Source organism: Hemiscyllium ocellatum, chromosome 29, assembly GCF_020745735.1.
Source record: "Hemiscyllium ocellatum isolate sHemOce1 chromosome 29, sHemOce1.pat.X.cur, whole genome shotgun sequence".
Classification (NCBI taxonomy): domain Eukaryota; kingdom Metazoa; phylum Chordata; class Chondrichthyes; order Orectolobiformes; family Hemiscylliidae; genus Hemiscyllium; species Hemiscyllium ocellatum.
Window position 1 is genome coordinate 14880343 of NC_083429.1, and position 24239 is coordinate 14904581.

Sequence of the window (24239 nt, forward strand, 5' to 3'; positions counted from 1 at the left end):
GTGTGGACCATATCTTTAAGAGAATGTGAATGTTGTTCTGAACTGAGAAATGACAAGCATCTGTGATATGATTAGATGATAGTCCCAGAGTGTACTGGAAAGTTGAAAATATGTAACATTTGGTTGTGAAATGGATAGTGGAGTTTTGGTTGCTGTTTTCACAACAATACGAATTTAACCCATCAGATTAAATTATGTCCCATGATACTAAAACCCAATCGAGTTTGAATTTATTGTCTCATTGTTTTGCCAACATTGAACCAATGTGATAATGAGGGGCTATAAAACGAGGACCGTTGAAAATTGATCAGAGAGCAACTGCCAGCAAGTCAGAAATGCCTGGAGATCGAACATCTTGCTCTCCAAGAAATTAGGAAATACTCTTAATTAAAGGTACCTTTTCACATGAAACATACTCATAGTAAAAATGAAGACGATGACCCAGGGAATTCAGCAATCAGAAGAGTGAAGTCACAGAAGATGACAGCTGCTGTGTGGTTTTTGAAATTTTAAGTAAGTGTCTTATTGGAATAACATACTGTTATAGAGTTGGAGGCAAATAATAAATAGTTAAGAGAAAAGGGGGCTAAAAGTTGTGAATAATTGTTTAATATTTACTTTTAGAGTTAAAAAAATTGATTCTACTTCCTTCAAATAGTGGAATTTGTGAGTTACGAGGCAAGGCGATCTTTTCTGGGTGTTTAGTTTAATTAAAAGAGGGGGACCACCTCCTTGTCGTAACAGTAAGATTTTCCAAACAGGGCCCTGGGAAATATTTTCTGTAGACTTGACATTCTTTTTGGCTTGTTATTTTGAAAATAGTTTTGTAGATACTTAACACAAAGAACAAAGCTTACATTGAGTAAGCTGTTTGTGTCTACTGCTAGAGTTAGTTTTCCTCGCTACAATGTTACCCTTCAGTGCAATACCCTTCTTACCTGCAGTGGGAATCGACCACTGTACCGCAATGCTATCAAGATCATTCAACTCTTCAGCTGATTCGTTCAATCCTGCTTGGAAGAGTCGTATAAAAGGATAATGAGAAGCAAGCGAGAGCACTTCACTTGCATTAATAATCTGAAAGACAGGAAGTATTGCAATGACCATATTGCACACTATATTATTAAACCAGACAAACATAAAGCTCAACATAGGTTTACATAACTCTTAAGAAATTTTCCAACTAGGAGCTGTTTCCAACACTTTACTCCCCTCACTGCCATACTTCGAGAGCCTCATAACATACTCCACCTCTTCTTCTCTTACAAACTCCTTCCCTCTCCCCTCATGACATGTGTGACAATGTTGCTCTTTTTACAAGGCTATGTTGTCCTTGTCTTTTTTTCAAAAGGGGGTCATAAACGCAGCGGGTCCGATATGACGGAAAACATTTACTTGAGAATGCTTTTAAGTCTTTCTTTTAAAAAAAACTTTTACAATGAAAGGGGAGTGACCAGTTCTCCCTGTTCAGGATTTGGTTTGGTTTGCTTTCGGCTAACAGTCAGCCTTTGAGGCAGCTGCTCAAAGAAACAGCTCCATGCTGATCCTCTCTCTCTCTCTGACATCTCTCCTGTGTTTCATATAACTTTTTTTGCCAAGGATGCGTAAATGGTGATGTTGTAAGTATTTGGAACAGCATCATTAAGTTGCGATAGAGTCAACTGGATTTTCAAATAGTTATGTTATTCTACATTATCTTCTCTTTTGTCCATTTATATATAAATTCTGTTTTGTTTGAAACAGAGTGGTTGGGCCAGCTGCATCACTCCTGGAGAAATCTGCTTGAAACAACTCGAACAGTTAGGGTCCAGACAGTCTTCCTGAAATGTTTTGAGGGGTCTGGCCTGGTCCATAACAACTTGGGGGCTCTTTGCGCAATTTGTTCCAAAGTTCCAAATTGGCATTAGGGTTGGTAGACTCAGTGGCAATGAGTGGTTAAGTCTTTTGTTATGGGTGTTGAATTCAGTTAGTTTAAACAGTGCTAGGTGTAGGAATGGCTCTTTCAGTCACTAAGAGTTTCCTGGGGGTGGAACAAGGAAAAGTTGCTGGAATTGGCAAACAAGCTAGAGTTGGACCTGTCTCTTTCCATGAGGAAAGGAGAGATAATTACAGTGATCTGAAGGTGGAGGTGTGTACTGTACCTTTAAGAGAGAGTGAAAGCTGGCACGAAGCTAGAAAGGCACAGAGTATGCTAAAAAATTTCAAAATGTAACATTTGGTTGTGAAACAAATACCTGAGCTGAGCTGTTAAGCCATACAACAAATTCGAATTTGGCCAGTTTAAATTATGCCCCAAGATACCAAAATCTAATCAAATTTGCATTTTACTGTTTTGATGACATCAAACCAAGGAGACGGACCAATAAGACGGTCCATTGATTTGGTGTATTTAAAAATCGGGCATTTTGAACAGTTAGCCAGAGTGACAAAAAGCACCAACAGACTGCCCCCACAGAATCGCTCTCTGACAGGTACCTGTTCATATGAAATCTGTGAAGCAGAAGACTGGAGAAAAGAACTAAGAATAATCTACAGAGGAAAATACAAAGGGAATACCGAAAGCTGACTGGTTTTGAAATTTGCATTTTTGTTAAACTTAATCAGAGGGTTTTAATCGATTCAGTATAGCATTGCAAAGTGAACGGTAGATAAATTGATCAGACAAAGGGGGTCTACACTGTAGATAATTGTTCTTTAATGTTCTTTTTCTTTACTTGGAGTGAAAGAAGAAATTGTTAATTTTTTTCCTTAAATAGTGGAATTTCGGTAGTTCTTTATCACTCATACTTTAACAGGTTATGAGGTGAGATGAGATTTTCTGTGTGTCTGGTTTAAATTTGCAGAAATGTTTACCCAGTGTCATAACAGTCTGTGATTTGAACCATTGAGACATATCCAGTTTGAGATGTGGACATATCGGAATAGATTTGGGGTACAGAAAAGCCCAGTAAATTTAAAAAATTACAAGTTAGTGTCCTAGAAGTTTAAATAAAACATAGATGAGACAATTTGTTTAATTTTGGTTACTTGTGGTTGGTTAAATTAAAATTGAGAGAAATGGCTCTTAAAATTGTTAAAGAGGTTCTGGGGCTTGAAGTTGATTCCCAAATTTGCAAAGAAAGTTTAGAAGGAAAGAAAAAGACCTTACTCTTAGAATTAGCAAAGTGTCAGAATTGGGTTTAACCAAGGACAAAGGTCAAGCTGAAATTGTAAGGCAATTACTCAAACACTTAGGTTTGTCAGAGAAACAGACAAGTGAAATAGAATTAGAAAAACTTAAATTACAATTAAGGAAAATCCTAGAAGATAAACAAAGAGAGAGAGAGGAATGAGAGAGGGAGACAGAACGTGAAAGAGAGAGAGGAGCAAGAGAGAGGGGAAAAAAGAGAGAGAAGGTTCTTATCTGAGCAAAGAGAGAGGGAAGAAAAGGGAGAGAGAGAAAAAAAAAGAGAATTTGAACTTGAGACGTTGTGGCTTAGTTACCAAAGTCATATTAACAGGATGGAGGTTAAAAGAGCAAGTAGTGATACATACAAATATGTCAAAACTCTGCCACATTCTGATGAGAAAGATATTGCAGCCTTATTTATTTCACTTGAAAAACTGGCTAGGCAGATGGAGTGGTCCGAAGACTTGTGGATAATGCTTGTTCAGACTAAACTAGTAGGCAGAGCGAGTGAGGTATTTGTAGCGCTGTTAGATGAGAGGTCATCTTAGAACTCGTGACCCCTAGTAATTGAGTCCTCCACTCTGGGAAGAAGTTTCTTGTTATCCAACCTTCTACACCTCTCATGATTTTGTAGGCTTCAATCAGGTCCCCCCTCAACTTCCATCTTTCTAATGAAAATAATCCTAATCTACTCAACCTCTCTTCATAGTTCGTGTCCGCCATACCAGTCAACATCCTGGTGAACTTTCTCTGCACCCTCTCCAAAGCATCCACATCCTTTTGGTAATGTGGTGACCAGAACTGTATTCCAAACGTAACCAAACCAACTGCAAATGTGTTGCTGGTCAAAGCACAGCAGGTTAGGCAGCATCTCAGGAATAGAGAATTCGACGTTTCGAGCAGAAGGGCTTATGCTCGAAACGTCGAATTCTCTATTCCTGAGATGCTGCCTAACCTGCTGTGCTTTGACCAGCAACACATTTGCAGCTGTGATCTCCAGCATCTGCAGACCTCATTTTTTACGTAACCAAACCAAAGTCTAATACAACTGTAACATGACCTGACAACTCTTGTACTCAATAACCCATCTGATGAAGGAAAGCATGCTGTATGCCTTTTTAACCTCTCTCCTGACCTGCGTTGCCACCTTCAGGGAACAATGGACCTGAACACCCAGATCTTTATGTACATCAAATTTTTCTAGGACTTTTCCATTTCTTATATGGTTGACTCTTGAATTGGATCTTCCAAAATGCATCACCTTACAGTTGCCTAGATTAAACTCCATCTGTCATTTCTCTGCCCAACTGTGCAATCTATCTGCTGTATTCTCTGACAGTCCCCTTCACTATCTGCTACTCCACCAATCCTAGTGTCATCTGCAAACTTGCTAATGAGGCAACCTACATTTTCCTCAAATCATTTATGGATATCACAAACAACAGCAGTCTCAGCATGGATCCCTGTGGAACACCATTTTGAGGTCTCCATTTTGAGAAGCCCCCTTCTACTACTACTGTCTCTTTTTGCCCAACCAGTTCTCTATCCATCTAGCTAGAACACCGTGGACCGCATGCAACTTCACCTTCTTCATCAGCCTACCATGGGTAACCTTATCAAATGCCTTAGCGTCCATGTACATGACATCTACATCAATCAACTTTGTCACTTATTCAAAGAATTCTATTAAGTTGGTAAGACATGACCTCCCCCACACAACACCATGTTGCCTATCATTGATAAGGCTATTTTCTTCCAAATGGGAATATGTCCTATTCCTCAGTATCTTCTCCAACAACATCCCTACCAATGACATCAGGCTTAATGGTCTATAATTACCTGGAGTAATCAAACATCTATCCCTTACCTCAGCATCCATCATATCCTTCTCCTCGGTGAATATCGTGCAAAGTACTCATTAAGAATCTCATCCATTTTCTCTGATTCCACGGATAACTTTCCTCCTATGTCCTTGAGTGGGCCAATCCTTTCTCTAGCTAACCTCTTGCTTCTTATATAATGAATAAAGGGTTTGGAATTTTCCTTAACTCTGTTTTCTAAAGATATTTCATGACCCATTTTAGCCCTCTTAATTCCTTGTTTCAGATTAACTACTTCAAATTCAGTAAATGATCAGGCTCAGGAGGGTGTCACTATCAACCAGGCAAGTAGAGGGATACAAGAGATTGTGTTGAAGGAGCCCCAGTCCTTCAGCTTGTCTAACAGCTTTGAAATTCTTGCTCCCTGTGTGGATGAGATTGGGGGCTGTAGGAAGGATGAGCAAACTGACCAAAACACTGTGGATCAGGGAGTCATTTAAGTGGGGGAGCAGAGTGCAAAGAAAAGGGAATTGCAGTTGTAATTGAGGATAGTATAGCCAGTGGAACAGAAACTCTTCTCTCTGACCAAGATTGAGTACCAAAGGCCTGATGCTCAGAATATCTCATCTTGGCCGCAGAAGAATTTGGAAAGAGGGGAAGGATCTAGCTTCCGTGCTCCACTAAGGTACCAACATTACAGCCAGAAAGAGGAAACAAACTCTGCTGAGGGAAAATAAATAGCTAGGAGCTAAATTTGAAAGCATGACCAAAAGGTAAGAATCTTTGGATTATTTGCTGAGACATGTGCAAATTACCACAGGGTAAACAAGATCAAAGTGGTCAACACCTGACTCGAAGACCACACCAGGGACAAACTGGCATCAGTACTGGGCAAGGACAGAGCTGTTCCGATGGGATGGGCTCCACTTGAATCCTGCTTGATTGACAGCCATGTGTATCACTTAACTAGGACTATCAATAGTTTTGGACAGGGCTTGGGTTGGAGGTGTCCACTTGGATGGAAAATTATGGACAAAGTTAAAAGCATAGAGGAAGGGCTCAGAGGTTATTAAAGTTTCCAGTACAAGCAACAGGGCAGAAAGAGGCAAGAATCTAAGTTCAGATGCAGCACAGAAGTGGTTAACTGTGAGAAGTGGGGGGTGGGGGAGGGTGGGACTTAACTGCACACAGTATATGAAAAAAGGTAAATGGCTTGTAGAACAGACTGAAAATCGACAAATAAATGTTGTGGGTATCACAGAGATACAGCTGCAAGGAGATTAGGGCTGGGAACTAAAGTTCCAAGGATACATGTCTTATCAAAAGGACAGGCAGTTGGGCAGAGGGGGCCAGTTTGCCATGTTAGTAAATTAAATCAATAGCAAGAAGAGATATACAGTCAGAAGGCACAGTTGAGGATCACAAAAAGAAAAAGACCTAATGGGAGTTGTGCACAGGCCAACTAGCAGTAGGCAGGATGTGGGGAAGAAAATAAATCATAAAATAGAATAAACATGTAAGAAAGGCACTATTACAATAATCTGAGGTGTTGATGGTAGTCAATAATCTGAGGGGACTTCAATATTCAGGTAGACTGGAAAAATCCGATTGGTAGCAGATTAGGGCAGCATGGTAGCTAAGTGGCTAGCACAGCTGCCTCCCAGTGCCAGGGACCCAGGTTTGATTCCAACCTCCATCTATGTGTAGTTTGCACAGTCTCCTCGTGTCTGTGTGGGTTTCCTCAGGGTGCCCCAGTTTCCTCCCACAGTCCAAAGATGTGCAGGTTAGCTTAGTTGGCCAATGCTAAATTGTCCATAGTGTTCAGGGATGGGTAGGTTAGGTGCATTAGGTTACTCTTCGGAGGGTCGGTGTTGACTTGTTGGGCTGAAGGGCCTGTCTCCACACTGTAGGGATTCTATTATCTCAAGAAAAGGAATTTGTGGAATGTCTGAGATGACATTTTGGAGCAGCTTGCAGTACAGCTCAATAAGGAAGAGGTGATTCTGGATTTTGAGATACATCATGAGGTAGATTTGATTAGGGAGCTGAAAGTGAAGGAACCCCTCAGGGTCGTGACCATATTATGATAAAATTCACCCTGTAGCTTGAGAGGGGGAAGATTGAATCAGTTGTAACGGTATTACAATTGAGTAAAGGTAACTACAAAAGCAAGAGGGAGGAGCTGGCCAGAGTGGATTGGAAGGGGAGCCTCGCAGGGAAGACGGTGGAACAACAATGGCAGGATATTCTGCAGGTAACGTGGGAGCCACAGGTGAAATTGTCCCAACGAAGAAAAAAAAAGACTAAGGGGAGGATGCGGCAACCAAGACTGATGAGGAAAATCAGGAACAATATTAAAAGCAAAAGAGAAAGGATACAATGTGGTGAAGATTAGTGGGAAGCCAGCGAATGGGAAGCCTCTCTAAAGCCAGCAGAGAATAACTGAATAAGCAATAAAAGGAGGGGGGTGGGGGTGGGGGTGGGGGTGGGGAGAAGATGAAATAGGAGTGTAAATAGCTCATAATTTTGGGCGGCACAGTGGCTAGCACTGCTGCCTCACAGCGCCAGAGACCCAGGTTCAATTCCCGACTCAGGCGACTGACTGTGTGGAGTTTGCACATTCCCCCAGTGTCTGCGTGGGTTTCCTCCGGGTGCTCCGGTTTCCTCCCACAGTCCAAAGATGTGCAGGTTAGGTGAATTGGCTATGCTAAATGTGTTAGGTGAAGGGATAAATGTAGGAGAATGGGTGGATTGTGCTTCGGCGGGTCAGTGTGGACTTGTTGGGCCGAAGGGCCGATTTCCACACTGTAAGTAATCTAATCTAAGTAATCTAATCTAATCTAATCTAATAATATAAAAGAAGGTTGCAAAAGTTTTTTTTTCAGATACCTAAAAAGGTAAGAGAGAGGCAGGAGTAGACACTGGACCATTGGAAAATGAGCCTGGAGTAGCAGTAATAGGGAACAAAGAAATGGTGGAGGCACTGAAAATGTAATTTGCATCAGTTTTCCCAGTTGAAGACACCAGCATCATATCAGACCTTCAAGTGAATTGCGGCGGCAGGGGGTGGGGGGGGGAGAAATGAGTGTAATGGCAATCAGTAAGGAGTTGCTGGGGAAACCGCAAGATCTGAAGTTGGGTAAATCACCCAGACTAGATGGACTACCTCCAAGAATTCTGAAGGAGATAGTTGGTGAAATTATCCTGGCATTGGTGGGGATTTTTTAGGAGACACTGGAGTCAGGGAGTTTCCAGAGGATTGGAAAATGGCTAACGCCACACCTCTGTTTAAGGTGGGGGGGGGGGGGGGGGGGGGGGCGGGGGGGGGGGGGCAGGGGCAGGGGCAAGTCAGACAAAGGAGAGCCAGTCAAAGTGATCTATTTGTATTTCCAGAAGGCCTTTGACAAGATACAACAGAGGAGGCTGCTGAATAAGAACCCAAGGCGTCACAGGCAAGGTGTCAAGACAGCAGCCAGTGATTCAGAGTTCCTCAGGGATTAGCGTTGTAGGCGAAGAAACTGAGGGAATTGTTGCTAAGTTTGCAGATGACACAAAGATTTCTATTTTCATAGAATCAGAGTCATACAGCACAGAAATAGGCTCTTCAACGCACCACATCTATGCTGATCAATAAATAATCAAACAACACTAATCCTATTTACCTGCACTCGTTCTACAGCTTACTTTTTATTTATTCATTCACCTGATGAGGGTGTCACTGGCTAAGAGAACATTTATTGCCCATCATTAACTGCCCAGAGGACAGTTAAGAATAAGTAGAAAGTGAGAATGCTGGAGATTAGAGTCGAAGACTGTGGTGCTGGAAAAGCACAACTGGTGAGGTAGCATCCGAGGAGTACGAGAGTCAACATTTCGGGAATAAGCCCTGATGAAGTTAAGAATAAACCACGTTGTTGTGGGTCTGGAGTCACATGTAGGCCAGACCAGGTAAGGATGGCAGTTTCCTTCCCTAAAGGATATTTGTGAACCTGATGAATTTTTCCAACAATCAACAGTGGATTCAGGGCCATCATTAGACTCTTAATTTCAGATTTTTATTGATTCAAATTCCACCATCTGCCTTGGCAGGATTCAAACCCAGGTCCCCAAAACATTACCTGGGTCTCTGGATTAACCTCCCCAATACCCTGGTATCTTAAGAGCTCATCCAGATGCTTCTTAAATATTTTGAGAATACTTTCCTCCACCACTCTCCTAGGCAGCACATTCCAAATCTAAATAAGTCTGAATAAAGAAGTTTCTCTTCATCTCCACTCCTTGCTCTCTTGCTGACAATCTTGAAATTGTGACTCCCTAGTTACTGACAGAAACGTAAAATCCCTTTCCATATTATTCATAATTTTGAACATCTCAATAAGGTCACCTCTTAATCTTCTCTGCTGCAAGGAAAACAGGAAAAGGGAGGACTGCAGATGCTGTCATTCCTGATGAAGGGCTTGTGCCCGAAATGTTGATTCTCCTGCTCCTCAGATGCTGCCTGACATAAAAGGAAAACAAGCTCAATTTCTTTCATCTTTCATTGTATCTAGAATCACTCATTCCTGGGCTGATTCTAATAAATCATACTTTCTCCAGGGGTTTAACATTCTTCCTTATATAGAACTCAACACAATACTGCAAATGTGGTCTTATTCATAGAGGTGTAGCATCACTTCATTGCTTTTATACTCTATGCCTCTATTATAAACCCAAGAATCCTATAAGCCTTTTTAACAATTGTTTCAACTTGCCTGGTCCCCCTCAGAGAATCAATGAATATGAGACCCAAGGTCTCTCTGTCCTCCAAATTTGTACACTTGAGTCTTGTTTCTTCTACCAAAATACATTACTTCACATTTCTCTGCATTGAAATTCATCTGCCAGGCATCTGCCCATTTGGACAACTTGCCAATGCTCACCTGAAGTCGCTCAGCATCATCTTGACAATTCACTATTCTACCCAGCTTAGTATTTAGAGATTTTGCCTTCAGCACCTCTCTCCAAATCGTTGATGTAAATCAGAAAAAGTAAGGATCCCAATGCAGAGTCCTGGGAATACCACTTTCAAGTCCTTTCCTTTCTGAGAAATGCCCACCTGTACGTACCATCTGTCTCCTATCTTTTAATCAACTTCTCATCCATATTGCTAAGGATCCATCAAACCCAAACATTTCTAATTTGCAAACAAATGTTCCATATGGCAATGTACCAAATTCTTACTGCAAGTCGAAATATACAACTTCCACTGCATTACTCCCCATCCACTGCCTGTGTTACCTCGTCAAAGAATTAAATTTGTTAGACATGACCTGCCCTTGACGAAGCAATGTTGACTGCCTAGCATTTATTTTTCTCCAAGTGTACCTTATCTTATTCTATACCATGGCCTCCATCAGCTTTTCCACTATTAGTGTTAAGCTGACAGATCTGTAGTTTCCTGGATTATCCTTTGTCCATTTCTTAAACATCAGCAACATATTTGCATGCAACATTCCAATCATAGAGTCATAGAGATGTACAGCATGGAAACATTTGGTCTAACTCAAAGAACAAAGAACAGTACAGCACAGGAATGAGCCCTTCAGCCTTCCAAGTCTGCAATGACATGTTTTGCCCTTCCACATGAAAACTGTCTTCACTTACAGGATCTGTATCCCTCTATGCCCTTCCTCTTCATATATTCATCCAGTCGCTTCTTGGACGTTGCTACTATGTCTGCTTTCACCATCTCCTGACAGCGCGTACCGAGCACACACGATCCTGTGTGTGAAATACTTGCCCACAAATCTGTTTTAAACATTGCCCTCACCCCTCACCCCCACCCCCTTGAACCTGTGTCCCTAGTAATTAATGCCTCCACCCTGGGAAAAAGCCTCATACTTTCAACTCTAACCATGCCATTCACAATCTTATAAACTTCTACCAGGTTGCCCCTCAACCTCATGCATTCCAGTGAAAATGAAACCCAGTCTATCCAACCTTTCTTCATAGCTAAATTCCCCCAAGTAAAAGCAAAATATTGTACATGCTGAAGATCTGAAATAAAACAGAAAATGCTACAGAAACTGAGTTAATATTTCTTCTCTGACTCTTCTTTGAAACTGCGTATTGAAGTCAAAATGTTAGCATTGCTGCTCTTTCCACAGATGCTGTCAGACTTGTTGGGTTTCTCCAGCACTTTCTGTGTTGATTACCCGTGAACTCCGGAGATTGAGCAACTTTAAGTATAACTTGGATCTCTAATAAATAAGGGATAAAGCTCCTTTACTCTCTGGGTATCAAAGATGAAATACACTATAAATAACCCACATATTTTATAAATACAATGAATGACTGAAGCCTCCTGTAGGACACCACAAACCACATCCTATTTTGAGAACATACGCATTATTCCTAAAGTCTCTATCTACCAGAATAACTCCTAACTGAAGCCAGTAAATTACTTCAATTCCATATGTCCTCACTTTTGTTACCAGTCTCTTATGTAGTGGGAATAGATGGAGGACAAAGAGGCAAAAGAGATGAAGCAGAGGAAACTGGTCATAACATTGCAGTACATGACTGGACACTGGCAGTGTCAGCAACAATGATTACAATCACAGCTGAAACAGATTTGTAGGAGGGAGCAAAGACTTCTGGCTGTCTTTTGCTGTGCTTTCAGTTGCATTACAGCCCAATGCTTCTGACCTTGGGCATTCGGTATGGAGGGGTATAATAAGTCAAAGGACTTCCTCGTGGGTATGTTCCTGGGCCTGACCAAGTGGCTATTATTAAGCCCAGGCAGCAGGTTATGGAAGGAGTCATAGCCCCTCTCCCACAGCTATATTTGTGTCCGGGTGTACTTGACGAGGGAGCATAAGTGTCAACCAATATTCTCAATGCCTTCAGGGAAGGTGGACATCAATGGATGGAGTGCTTTATCTCCCTTTCCAACTACATTTAATTTAGGCCCTCATCCTTAATGTTTTGCATTCTCCTTTAATAGGTTGTGCATGTAAATTAACCAATTAGAAAATACTTGTGATTTCTCAATGGTTAGTATTGCTGCCCCATAGTACCAAGGACCTGGGTTCAATTCTACCCTTGGGTGATTGTGGAAAATGCATATTCTCCCACTGTTTGCATGAAATTCCTCCAGGTGCTCCAGTTTCCTCCCATAGTCCAAATATGTGCAGGTTGGGTAGATTTGCTATGCTAAATTGCCCAGTGTCTAAGGATGTGCAGGCTAGGTGGATTAGCCATGGGAAATGCAGGGTTACAGGGATAGGTAGGGAGATGGGTCTAGGTGGGATGTTCTTCAGAGGGTCAGAGTGGACACAATAAGCTGAAAGACCTGCTTCCACACTGGAGGGGTTCTATGATACACTGCTGCTGGTTAATAGATGAAAAATAAATACCACAAGTGATTTGATGATGGGCAAAAAAAGCCATTCAGATGTGTTTAAAAACACTTCTGAATATTTAACTGATATAAGAAAAGGACAAGCTAATACTTCTTTAGAAACCAGACTTCTAGCTGTGATCATGGATTTTACAAATAGAAGCAGAGAGCCAGGAAGCTATGCAGTCATACATTTAGAGTTATATAGCACAGAAGCAGACCCTTCCAGTGCAACTCATCTGTGTCAACCAGATATCCTAAACTGATCTACTCTCATTTGCCAACTTTTGATCCTTATCCCCCTATTCATGTACCCATCCGGATGGCTTTTAAATGTTGTAATTATATCCACCTCCACCACTTTCTGTGGCATTTTGTGAAAAAGTTGTTCTTCAGGTGCGTTTTAAATCTTTCCCTTCCCACCTTAAACCTAAGCCCCCTAGTTTTGGACTCCCCTACCCTAGGAAAACAACCTTGGCAATTCACCCTATCCATGCCCCTCATTATTTTATAAACCTCTATAAAGATCACACCTCAGCCTCCAATGTTCCAGGAAAAATGCTCAGGCCTATTCAGCCTCTCCATATAGCTCAAACACTCTAATCCTGGCAATATTAGTTGTGCTAAATTAATTAAAAAAGAAACAAAATTATGTTCAACTGGAATTTGGTTTCAAATTCTGAGCACATTTTAGAAAGGACATAAAGACTTTGTGAAGTGATACAGAAGGGACTCATGAAATTTGTTCCAGGCACGAGTCATTGCCTGAAGACTGAGTCAAAACCTGGAACTTCCTTCCTATCAGCATAGGTATATCTACACACTCATGAACTGCAGCAATTCAAGGAGGAAGTTCACCATCACCTTCTCATTTCACCATTTGAAGTGAGCAATAAATGCTTGCTTAACCAGTGACACCACATACCGTGGATTTTTGTTTTAATATAGTCAAACAGTCAGAGATGGCAGAATTCCACATGACGAATTTGGACTTCGAATTGTAGACTGGTCTGGTAACATGGTGGAAAAAGACAGGAGAAAAAGTTGCAGGTTATGGTGTAGAAACTGAGAAATTGGATTGCTCAAGTTTGCACTGGCAGTTTCAATATATCAAATGGCCTCCTGCTGTAATTCTGTGAAGCAGGACAATGCCTTGGCTTCTGAATTACAACGGGTAGAAGCATGGGTTTTCTCAGCCAGTGGCCAGTTGGCAGAGTTGGAAAGAACTGTAAAACAAGCTCAACAATAAGAATGTAATGAGATCTCTGTCAGCCAGAAACACTGCACGGTATTTTATGCTACGTGGTAACTGCCTCTCTTGGGAGAGGAACCAACTTCATGGTATAATTGTGATTATCGGACATCTTCAAGGTCATGTGTGTATTTCTGTCTTTTTCCTGACAACACAAGACTTTTCTCCTTAAAGCTCCTCCAGCACAAGGAAAAAATAATTACCTGCGATACTGTCATCTGCATATTGCTTTGCCCACCGCACAGCCAGATATCTCCAAAATAAACATCTTTTAAAACAATTCTTTCCAATCTTCTGGAATAACTCTGCTCTGCAATAATCCAAAATGGACCACCTGGACCAAAAGGGCGAAGGAAAACATTCCAGACACCTGAAAAATAACACAGAAATAAAAGTAAAGTATTTATATTCATAGTAAAATATTCCAATGCATTTCAGAGCATAATTGTCAAACAAAATCTGACATCAATCCACATAAACAAAAATTAGAACCTGTAACCAAAAAGACAGTGCTTTCAATAAATGTCTTAAAAGGTGGAGGGAAGGAATTTCAGAGTCTTAGGCACAGGTCAACAGTGATTAAAATCAGACGTGTGCAAGGAGCAGATTGGAGAAAGGCAAACGTTGCAGCCATGGAGACTGTGTCTGAGATGTAACTGGGCACCTTTAGGGGAGCAGCTGGGGAGATGGTGATAAGGCAGAGGTCATGATACACATTGGCTCCAACAATGTACGTAGAACATATGGTTAGTACTGCTGCCTCATAACGCCAGAGACCTGGGTTGAAATCCTGCTTCGGGCAACCGTCAGTGTGGAGTTTGCACATTCTCTCTGTGTCTGCGTGGGTTTCCTCTGGGTGCTCTGTTTAGCTCCCACAGTCCAAAGATGTGCAGGTTGGGTGAATTGGCCATGCTAAATTGCCTGCAGTGTTAGGTGAAGGGGTAAATGTAGGGGAATAGGTCTGGGTGCTCTTCAGAGGGTCAGTGTGGACTTGTTGGGCCGAAGGGCCTATTTCCACACTGTAAGTAATCTAATCTAATCTAATCTAATCTAACAAGGGATGACTTCTTGTGTTAGGAATTCAGGAAGCTAGGCAGTAGAATGAGAGGCAAAACCTCAACGGTTGTAATCTCAGGATTACTCCCAGTGCTGAGCACCAGCACATGCAGAAATAGGAGGATGTATGGCTCAAGCTTGGTGCAGGAGGGAAGGCTTTAGATTCCTGGATCACTGGAACCATTCCTGGGGAAAATGGGGCTTTACAAGTGGGACAGTCTGCACTGGAACCAGAATGGGACTTACATCCTTGCAGAACGGTTTGCAAGTGCTGTTGGGAAGAGTTTGACTTGTTCCGCAGGAAAAACAGTGTGTTAGTTCAATTGTGACATGGCACAACTTAGAAAAGGAACCAAGGCAGAGCATGTTCAGTCATATGGTGTCTCAAGGGAGTAAGCAGAGGCTGGATGGCCTCTAATGCCAGGAGAGGCAAGACAGATGAGTTAAGGTTATTAACTGATACATGGAAATATGATATTGTGGCCATCACAAAAACATATTGAAGATGGCAACTTGAGGTGGCAAGATGGCAACTTGAGATATCAATGTTGCATTAGTCATGAGGGAGCTAGCGGGGAGGTGAGAAGTACAAACGTAGTCAATTCACTAAGACATATGAAAATTACAATAGAGTTTTGGGGGATTTCAACTACCCCATAATCAATTTGGATAATGATTATATGAAGAGTTTGGGGGGGGGGAACACGTTTCTTGAAATGAATGCAGGAGAGCTTCTAACGTCAACACCTAATTCTGGGGAATGAAGCTGGACAGATGCTCAAGGTAACAATGGTGACAATTTTAGTGACAGTGACCACAATACAGTAAGTTATGGTAAGTTATTATGAAAAACAGAAAATATTATTGCAAAAAGAGTGTTTGGATTGTTCTTGGGCAGATTTTATTCAAATAAAGGTAGGATATGGCCAAAGTAGACTACAAACAGTCATTTGAGAGTAAATGTACAGCAGAACATAGAACAATACAGCACAGAAAAGGCCCTTTGGCCCACGATGTTGTGCCAAACATCCTAGCTTAAGCACCTATCCATGGACCTATCCAATTGCTGCTTAAAGGTCACCAATGATTCTGACTCTGCCACTCCCACAGGCAGCACATTCCATGCCCCCACCACTCTCTGGGTAAAGAACCTACGACCTATTCTCCATTCCAGGCAACAGCCTGGTAAATCTCCTCTGCACCCTCTGCAAAGCTTCCGCATCTTTCCTAAAGTGAGGCGACCAGAACTGCACACAGTACTCCAAATGTGGTCTTACCAAGGTTCTGTAGAGCTGCAACATCACCTCACAGCTCTTGAATTCAATCCCTCTGCTAATGAACGCCAGTACACCATAGGCCTTCTTACAAGCTCTATCCACCTGAGTGGCAACTTTCAAAGAGCTATGAACATAGACCCCAAGATCCCTCTGCTCCTCCACCTGACTAAGAACCCTACCGTTAACCCTGTATTCTGCATTCTTATTTGTCCTTCAAAAATGGACAACCTCACACTTGACAGGGTTGAATTCCATCTGCCACTCCTCAGCCCAGCTCTGCATCATATCTAAGTCACTTTGCAGCTGACAACAGCCCTCCTCACTATACACAACTCCACCTATCTTTGTATCGTCTGCAAATTTACTGACCCACCCTTCGACTCCCTCTTCCAAGTCATCAATAAAACTTACAAACAGCAGAGGACCCAGAACTGATCCCTGCGGAACTCCACTCGTAACTGGGCTCCAGGCTGAATATTTACCATCTACCACCACTCTCTGACTTCGACCGGTTAGCCAGTTCTCTATCCAACTGGCCAAATTTCCCACTATCCCATGCCTCCTGACTTTCCGCATAAGCCTATCATGGGGAACTTTGTCAAATGCCTTACTAAAATCCATGTACACTACATCCACTGCTCTACCCTCATCCACATGCTTGGTCACCTCCTCAAAGAATTCAATAAGACTTGTAAGGCAAGACCTACCCCTCATAAATCCGTGCTGGCTGTCCCTAATCAAGCAGTGTCTTTCCAGATACTCATAAATCCTATCCCTCAGTACACTTTCCATTACTTTGCCTACCACCAAAGAAAGACCAACTGGCCTGTAATTCCCGGGGTTATCTCTATTCCCTTTTTTGAACAGGGGCACAACATTCGCCACTCTCCAGTCCCCTGGTACCATCCCCGTTGACAGTGAAGACGAAAAGATCATTGCCAACTGCTCTGCAATTTCCTCTCTTGCTTCTCACATAATCCTAGGATATATCCCGTCAGGCCCATGGGACTTGTCCATCCTCAAGTTTTTCAAAATGCCCAACACATCTTCCTTCCTAAAAAGTATCTCCTCTAGCTTACCAGTCCGTTTCATACTCTCCTCTTCAACAATACACTCTCTCTCATTTGTAAATACTGAAGAAAAGTACTCATTCAAGACCTCCCCTATCTCTTCCGACTCAATACACAGTCTCCCACTACTGTCCTTGATCGGACCTACCCTCGTTCTCGTCATTCTCATGTTTCTCACATATGCATAAAAGGCCTCAGGGCTATCCTTGATCCTACCCGCCAAAGATTTTTCATTCCCTCTCTTAGCTCTCCTATACCTTTCTTCAGCTCCCTCCTAGCTATCCTGTATCCCTCCAACGCTCTGTCTGAACCTGTTTCCTCAACCTTATGTAAGCCTCCTTCTTCCTCCTTACAAGACATTCAACCTCCCTCGTCAACCAAGGTTCCCTCACATGACCATCATTTTCCTGCCTGACAGGTACATACATATCAAGGACACGTCATATCTGTTCCTTGAAAAAGTTCCACATTTCAATGACATCCTTCCCTGACAGCATACGCTCCCAACTTATGCTCCTCAGATCCTGCCTTGCAGCATCGTATTTACTCTTCCCCCAACTGTAAAACCTACCCTGTTGCACGCACCTATCTCTCTCCATAACTAAGGTGAAAGTCACAGAATTGTGGTCACCATCACCAAAATGCTCACCCACTAACAAGCCCATCACTTGTCCGGTTCGTTACCGAGCACCAAATCCAATATGGCCTCCCCTCTGGTTGGACAATCTACATACTGAGTTAGAAAAGCTTCCTGGACACACTGCACAAACACTGCCCCGTCCAATTTACTTGACCTAAAGAGCTTCCAATCAATATTTGGGAAGTTAAAATCGCCCATGACAACTACCCTGTGGCTTCTGCACCTTTCCAAAATCTGTTTCCCAATCTGTTTCTCCACATCTTTGCTGCTATTGGGGGGCCTATAGTAAACACCCAACAAGGTGACTGCTCCTTTCCTATTTCTGACTTCAGCCCATACTGCCTCCAAAGGCAGATCCCCCTCAAAATGTCTTTCTGCAGCTATTATACCAATTCTAATTAGCAACGCCACACCCCCTCCTTTTTTTACCACCCTCCCTAATCTTACTGAAACATCTGTAACCAGGAACCTCCAACAACCATTCCTGTCCCTCTTCTATCCACGTTTCTGTGATGGCCACAACATCATAGTCCCAAGGAACAATCCACGCCTTAAGTTCACCCACCTTATTTCTGATACTTAGGTACTGAGGAGAATGCAAGCCCAACATGTTTCCTTTAAGGTGAAATATAGGAGGAACAACCCAGCCAACCATGGATGTCTAGGAATATTCAGGACTTGATAAAAAGAAAGAGTGATGTATCACAAGTACAAAGGTAACATGCAATGGAGGCCCTAAAGGAAAATAGAAAGTGCTGTGGGGAGATCAAGAAATCAATTAAGGGAGCAAAGGGATATGAGAAAATGCTGAAACAAATTACTGCTGACGCTGGAATCTGCACTGAAAACAAAAAGTACCTGAAATCATCCTAAGTCAGGTAGTATCCATGGAGACAGCATAAGATAACTGAATATAGATGACCTGCTCAAGCCACTGTAATTTCCAGCATTTTGTGTTTTCAGTATGAGAAAATGCTGGTGGTCAAGAATAAGGAGAATCCCAATATATTCTTCAAGTGTATCAAGGGGAAGAAAATAACCAGGAAGAAAGTTAGGATGATCAGTGACCAAGGGGGGAATCTATATATGAAGCTGGAGGACACTGGCAGACTGTTAAATGAGTTCTTCACATCTGTCTTAACTCATGAGGAGACGTATAGAATTTGAGATGATGTACTGTGAAATTCTTCAGCAAACTGATATAAGCAGAGGTATTGGACGTATTGGCAGATGATTTGTAATATTCATCAATGATGTAGATGAGAATTGCGTGGTGGGGGTGTTAATGATAATTAAGTTTATGGATGACACAAAGATTGATTGGGTGATGACAGTGAGGAAGAAGGTCTTAGGTTACAGGGGAACTTAAACAGATTGGCAAGATGGGCAGATCAGTGGCAGATAGAATTTAACCCTGATACATATGAGATTATGCACTTTAGAAAAACGAAGACGACAAGGAAGCAATCCATTAGGACACTCAGTGGAACAGGGACGTTGGAACAGGAACAGGTTACTTTGCTAACCTAAACTAATAATGACCATTGTCAATCGACATAAACACCTAGCAGGTTCACTGGATATCCTTGAGAGAAGGAAATCTGCCATCCTTACTTGGCGTGTCCAAAGATCCCTGACAATGGCAGGACAGATTAATAGCATAGTTAAGATAACATATGAGATGATTGAGTTTATTGGTTGTGGTACACATTTTAAGAGCAAGAAGGTAATGTTGGAGCATACAGAACTTTAGTTAGGCCACAGCTGGAGTAATGTTGTGGTCACCACTCTATCGGAGAAATGTAATTGCTCTGGAGAGGGTGCAAAGGATATTCAGTGGGATACTGCCTGGAATGGACCGTTTCAGCTATGAAGAGACGCTTGATACGCTCAGGTGGTTTTCTTCAGGAAGTTTTAGTGAGGGGAGCCTTTTGGAGGTGTATAAAATTATGAGATGCAGAAACAAGGTAAGTGAAAAGCAGCTGTTCCCCTTAGTCGAACTGTCAATGACAAGGGGCATAATGTTAAAGGAGGTTTAGAGGGAATTTGAGGAAAACCGATTTTAACCAGAATATGGAGGAGTCTGGAATGCAATGCCTGAGAAGATAGCTGAGGCAGGAAATATCACAACTTTTAAAAAGGTACTTCACTGAACACGTGAAGTGTCATAACACTCAAGGCTGTGGACTTAATAGGACTCGTGTAAAGATTTGGCAGTAAAGACTTGATGGCCGAAGGGTCTCTTCTGTAGTCTATCATTCTATGAACAGAAGCAGTGTTAATGACACTGGACTGGTAATCCACAATCCTAGGCTAATGCTCTGAAAGGATGGGTCCAAATCCCACTATGGCAGATGGTAAAATCTGACTTTTTTTTCCAAAATCTGGAATTAAAACCTAAACTAATAATGACCATTGTCAATCGACATAAACACCCAGCAGGTTCACTGGATATCCTTGAGAAAAGGAAATCTGCCATCCTTACTTTGCTGAAATTATATTAGGCAGATTTCAAAGACATTGAAATTTATGCCTTGAATAACATTGTAGGGATACTATGATTCAATGTGGAAGCAGACCATTCAGTCCACACCAACCGTCTAAAGTGCATCCCACCCTGCCCTTTCCCTGTAACCCTGCATTTCCCATGGCTAATCCACTTAGCCTGCACATCCCTGGACACTATGGGCAATTGAGCATGGCCAACTCACCAAACGTACACATCTTTGGATAGAGGAAGGAAACCAGAATATCTGCAGAAAACCCACGCAGACTTGGGAAGAACGTGCAACCTCAAAACAGACAGTTGCCTGACACTGGAATTGAACTTGTGCCCCTGGTGCTGCAAGGCTGCAGTGCTAACCACTGAGTCCTGTAAATTTGTCTTTTTAAGTCAGAAGGAAACAGTTCCCAAGTAGAGTTTCATATTCAATAATTATTAGCAATGCAAAATCTAAGTCAAACTCCAGGAACTCCTTTCCTGACAGCACTGAGGATGTACTTTGACAAGGGCGAGACTGGTTCAATGCAGCAGGTTCACCACCACCTACTTCAGGACTGTTAGAGAACAGCAATAAATGCTGACCCTGTCAGAGGCACCCACATTGCATGAATGAATAAAAAAAAGTTACAAGGTTAGACTTTTGATAAAATTTGTACTTATAACTGTTTGCACCTTTATGTTACTTTTTCCAGAGTGGAAAGATTTAATTTTGTTGTCAAGTTTTTGGTGAAAGAATACTTTCATCCTCAAAGATATGTATACCTCCAATCTCACGGTTCCTGATGCCCTTTAAAAATCTCACAGTTTAATGTACACTGCCTCTCGTTGTTCCAACAAATGTACATCATTTTACATTTCTGTTAAATTACATCTGCCATGCCCCTGCCCATTTCACCTGTCTATGTTTTCCCATAACTATCCTCTTCACTGCTTGTGACATTGTAAATTTTGAAATAATATCACCACAATTTAGGTTATTAATTTATTTTTATTCACTTGTTCAACATGAGCATCACTGATTGGCCAGCATTTACTATCTCCCCGCGCCCCCCCCCCAGCTGCCCTTGACCCGAGTGGCTTACTAAGCCAATTTAGAGGGCTGAGATTCAACCACATTGCTGTGGGAATCGACTCTGGAAGGACATCATGAGCCAGATCCACTATTTTGACCATCAGTAATGTTTCATGGTCATTAGACTTGATTAGATTAGACTTACAGTGTGGAAACAGGCCCTTCGGCCCAACAAGTCCACACCGACCCGCCGAAGCGCAACCCACCCATACCCCTACATTTACCCCTTACCTAACACTATGGGCAATTTAGCTTGGCCAATTCACCTGACCCGCACATCTTTGTGACTGTGGGAGGAAACCGGAGCACCCGGAGGAAACCCACGCAGACACGGGGAGAACGTGCAAACTCCACACAGTCAGTCGGGAATTGAACCCGGGTCTACAGGCGCTGTGAGGCAGCAGTGCTAACCACTGTGCCACCGTGCAGTAGATTCTTAATTCCTGTGTTTTTTTTAAATTGAATTCAACAATCCTCCATTTGCCAAAGAATTTGAATCAAGGTCTCCAGAACATTAGCTGAGTTTCTGGATTAATAGTTTCACGATAATACCACATTCCCCTTAATATATAATCAAAAGAAAAGTGGTGGTAATACTGATGGCTGGCAAATACCACTGCTTGATTCGTTCAAGTCTAAAACATAATTATTACCATCTGTTTTCTGTACCGTGAGTAATTTTACATTTAGACTTGTCCTGCCAATTTTGCTAAGAAAAAGTGAGGACTGCAGATGCTAGAGACTCCCCACTAACACCCTCTGCACACCTGGCATGTTCCTCTGCTAGTGTAAGAGTGCAAAACCTGCTCCCACACCTCCCCACTCACCTCAGTCCAAGGCCCCAAAGGGTTTCCAAACCCAGCAGAGATTTACTTGTATATCCTCCAACCTCATTTATTGCATCTACTGCTCTCCTCTACATTAGAGAGATCAAATGTCATGGACCAGCCAGAGCCCCTCAAAAAATTTCAAGAAAGTAGCCCAGATCCTAACTTTCCTAGCTGTTTTAAGCAGGGGTATAGTGGATATAGTGGATATTCCAGGAGGGATGCAGCTGGTCAAACCACTTATTTGAAACAAAACAGAATTTATTTACAAGATTACAGAATGAAGCACGCACAAAAAAAATCTGAATACCGAATAACTTGACCTATTCAAAAACCCAAGAGATTATCCCAACGTAATGATGCCGTTTGACATCCTTGCAACAATCCCCATAAACATGCTTGGCGAGAGAGGGCAAGAGACTGTTTCTTGGACAAGCAGCGTCACTGACTGACTGCTTTCGGTGAGCAGCCAGGCTGCTAAAACCAAACCAGAGAAAAGCTGAGCTGGGAGAACTGGCTGTCCCTCTTTCATTATACAAGTGTTTCTTTTAAAAACATGGCAACCTTTTGCCTCAGCGCTGAAAATGTGTTGCTGGTGTAAGCACAGCAGGTCAGGCAGCATCCAAGGAACAGGAAATTCGACGTTTCGGGCCAGAGCCCTTCATCAGGAATGAGGAGAGTGTGCCAGGCAGGCTAAGATAAAAGGTAGGGAGGAGGGACTTGGGGGAGGGGCGATGGAGATGTTATAGGTGGAAGGAGGTCAAGATGAGGGTGATAGGCCAGAGTAGGATGGGGGCGGAGAGGTCAGGAAGAAGATTGCAGGTTAGGAGGGCGGTGCTGAGTTGAGGGAACCGACTGAGACAAGGTGGGGGGGGGGGGGGGAAAATGAGGAAACTGGAGAAATCTGAGTTCATTCCTTGTGGTTGGAGGGTCCCCAGACGGAAGATGAGGCGCTCTTCCTCCAACCGTCGTGTTGTTATGTTCTGCCTATGGAGGAGTCCAAGGACCTGCATATCCTCGGTGGAGTGGGAGGGAGAGTTAAAGTGTTGAGCCACGGGATGGTTGGGTTGGTTGGTCCGGGCGTCCCAGAGGTGTTCCCTGAAGCGTTCCGCAAGTAGGCGGCCCGTCTCCCCAATATAGAGGACGCCACATCGGGTGCAGCGTGGAGGTGCAGGTGAATTTGTGGTGGATATGGAAGGATCCCTTGGGGCCTTGGAGAGAAGTAAGGGAGGAGGTGTGGGCGCAAGTTTTACATTTCCTGCGGTTGCAGGGGAAGGTGCCGGGAGTGGAGGTTGGGTTGGTGGGGGGTGTGGACCTGACGAGGGAGTCACGAAGGGAGTGATCTTTGCGGAACGCTGATGGGGAGGTGAGGGAAATATATCCCTGGTGTGGGGTCCGTTTGGAGGTGGCGGAAATGACGGCGGATGATACGCTGTATACGGAGGTTGGTGGGGTGGTAGGTGAGAACCAGTGGGGTCCTGTCTTGGTGGCGGTTGGAGGAGCGGGAAGTGGAGTAGATGCGGTGGAGGGCATCGTCGATCACGTCTGGGGGGAATCTGCAGTCCTTGAAGAAGGAGGCCATCTGGGCTGCATGGTATTGGAATTGGTCCTCCTGGGAGCAGATGCGGCGGAGTCGAAGGAATTGGGAATATGGGATGGCGTTTTTACAGGGCGCAGGGTGGGAGGAGGTGTAGTCCAGGTAGCTGTGGGAGTCAGTCAGTTTTTAGTAGATGTCTGTGTTGAGTCGGTCACCCGAGATAGAAATGGAAAGGTCTAGGAAGGGGAGGGAGGAGTCTGAGACAGTCCAGGTGAATTTCAGGTCGGGATGGAAGGTGTTAGTAAAGTTGATGAACTGTTCAACCTCCTCGTGGGAGCACGAGGCAGCGCCGATACAGTCATCGATGTAGGGGGTGGTGCCAGTGTAGTTGCGGAAGATGGACTGTTCCACATATCCTACGAAGAGACAGGCATAGCTGGGGCCCATGAGGGTGCCCATGGCAACTGCTTTAGTTTGGAGGAAGTGGGAGGATTGAAAAGAGAAGTTATTCAGGGTGAGGACCAGTTCAGTCAGTCGAAGGAGGGTGTCAGTGGAAGGGTACTGGTTGGTGCGGCGGGAAAAGAAGAAGCGGAGGGCTTTGAGTCCTTCGTGATGGGGGATGGAGGTGTACAGGG

At 43.1% G+C, this 24239-nt stretch overlaps 1 protein-coding gene across 1 annotated transcript in view; it reads right to left on the reverse strand.

Moving 5' to 3' along the window:
* siae (sialic acid acetylesterase) overlaps positions 1-24239 on the reverse strand; it is a 134066-nt gene that overhangs the window by 91179 nt on the left and 18648 nt on the right. The window contains exons 3-4 of the mRNA XM_060846842.1: positions 13826-13992; positions 939-1077 (exon numbers count right to left, since the gene is read on the reverse strand). Of these exons, the coding sequence (XP_060702825.1) occupies positions 939-1077; positions 13826-13992 (306 nt within the window). The remainder of the gene's footprint in view (positions 1-938; positions 1078-13825; positions 13993-24239) is intronic.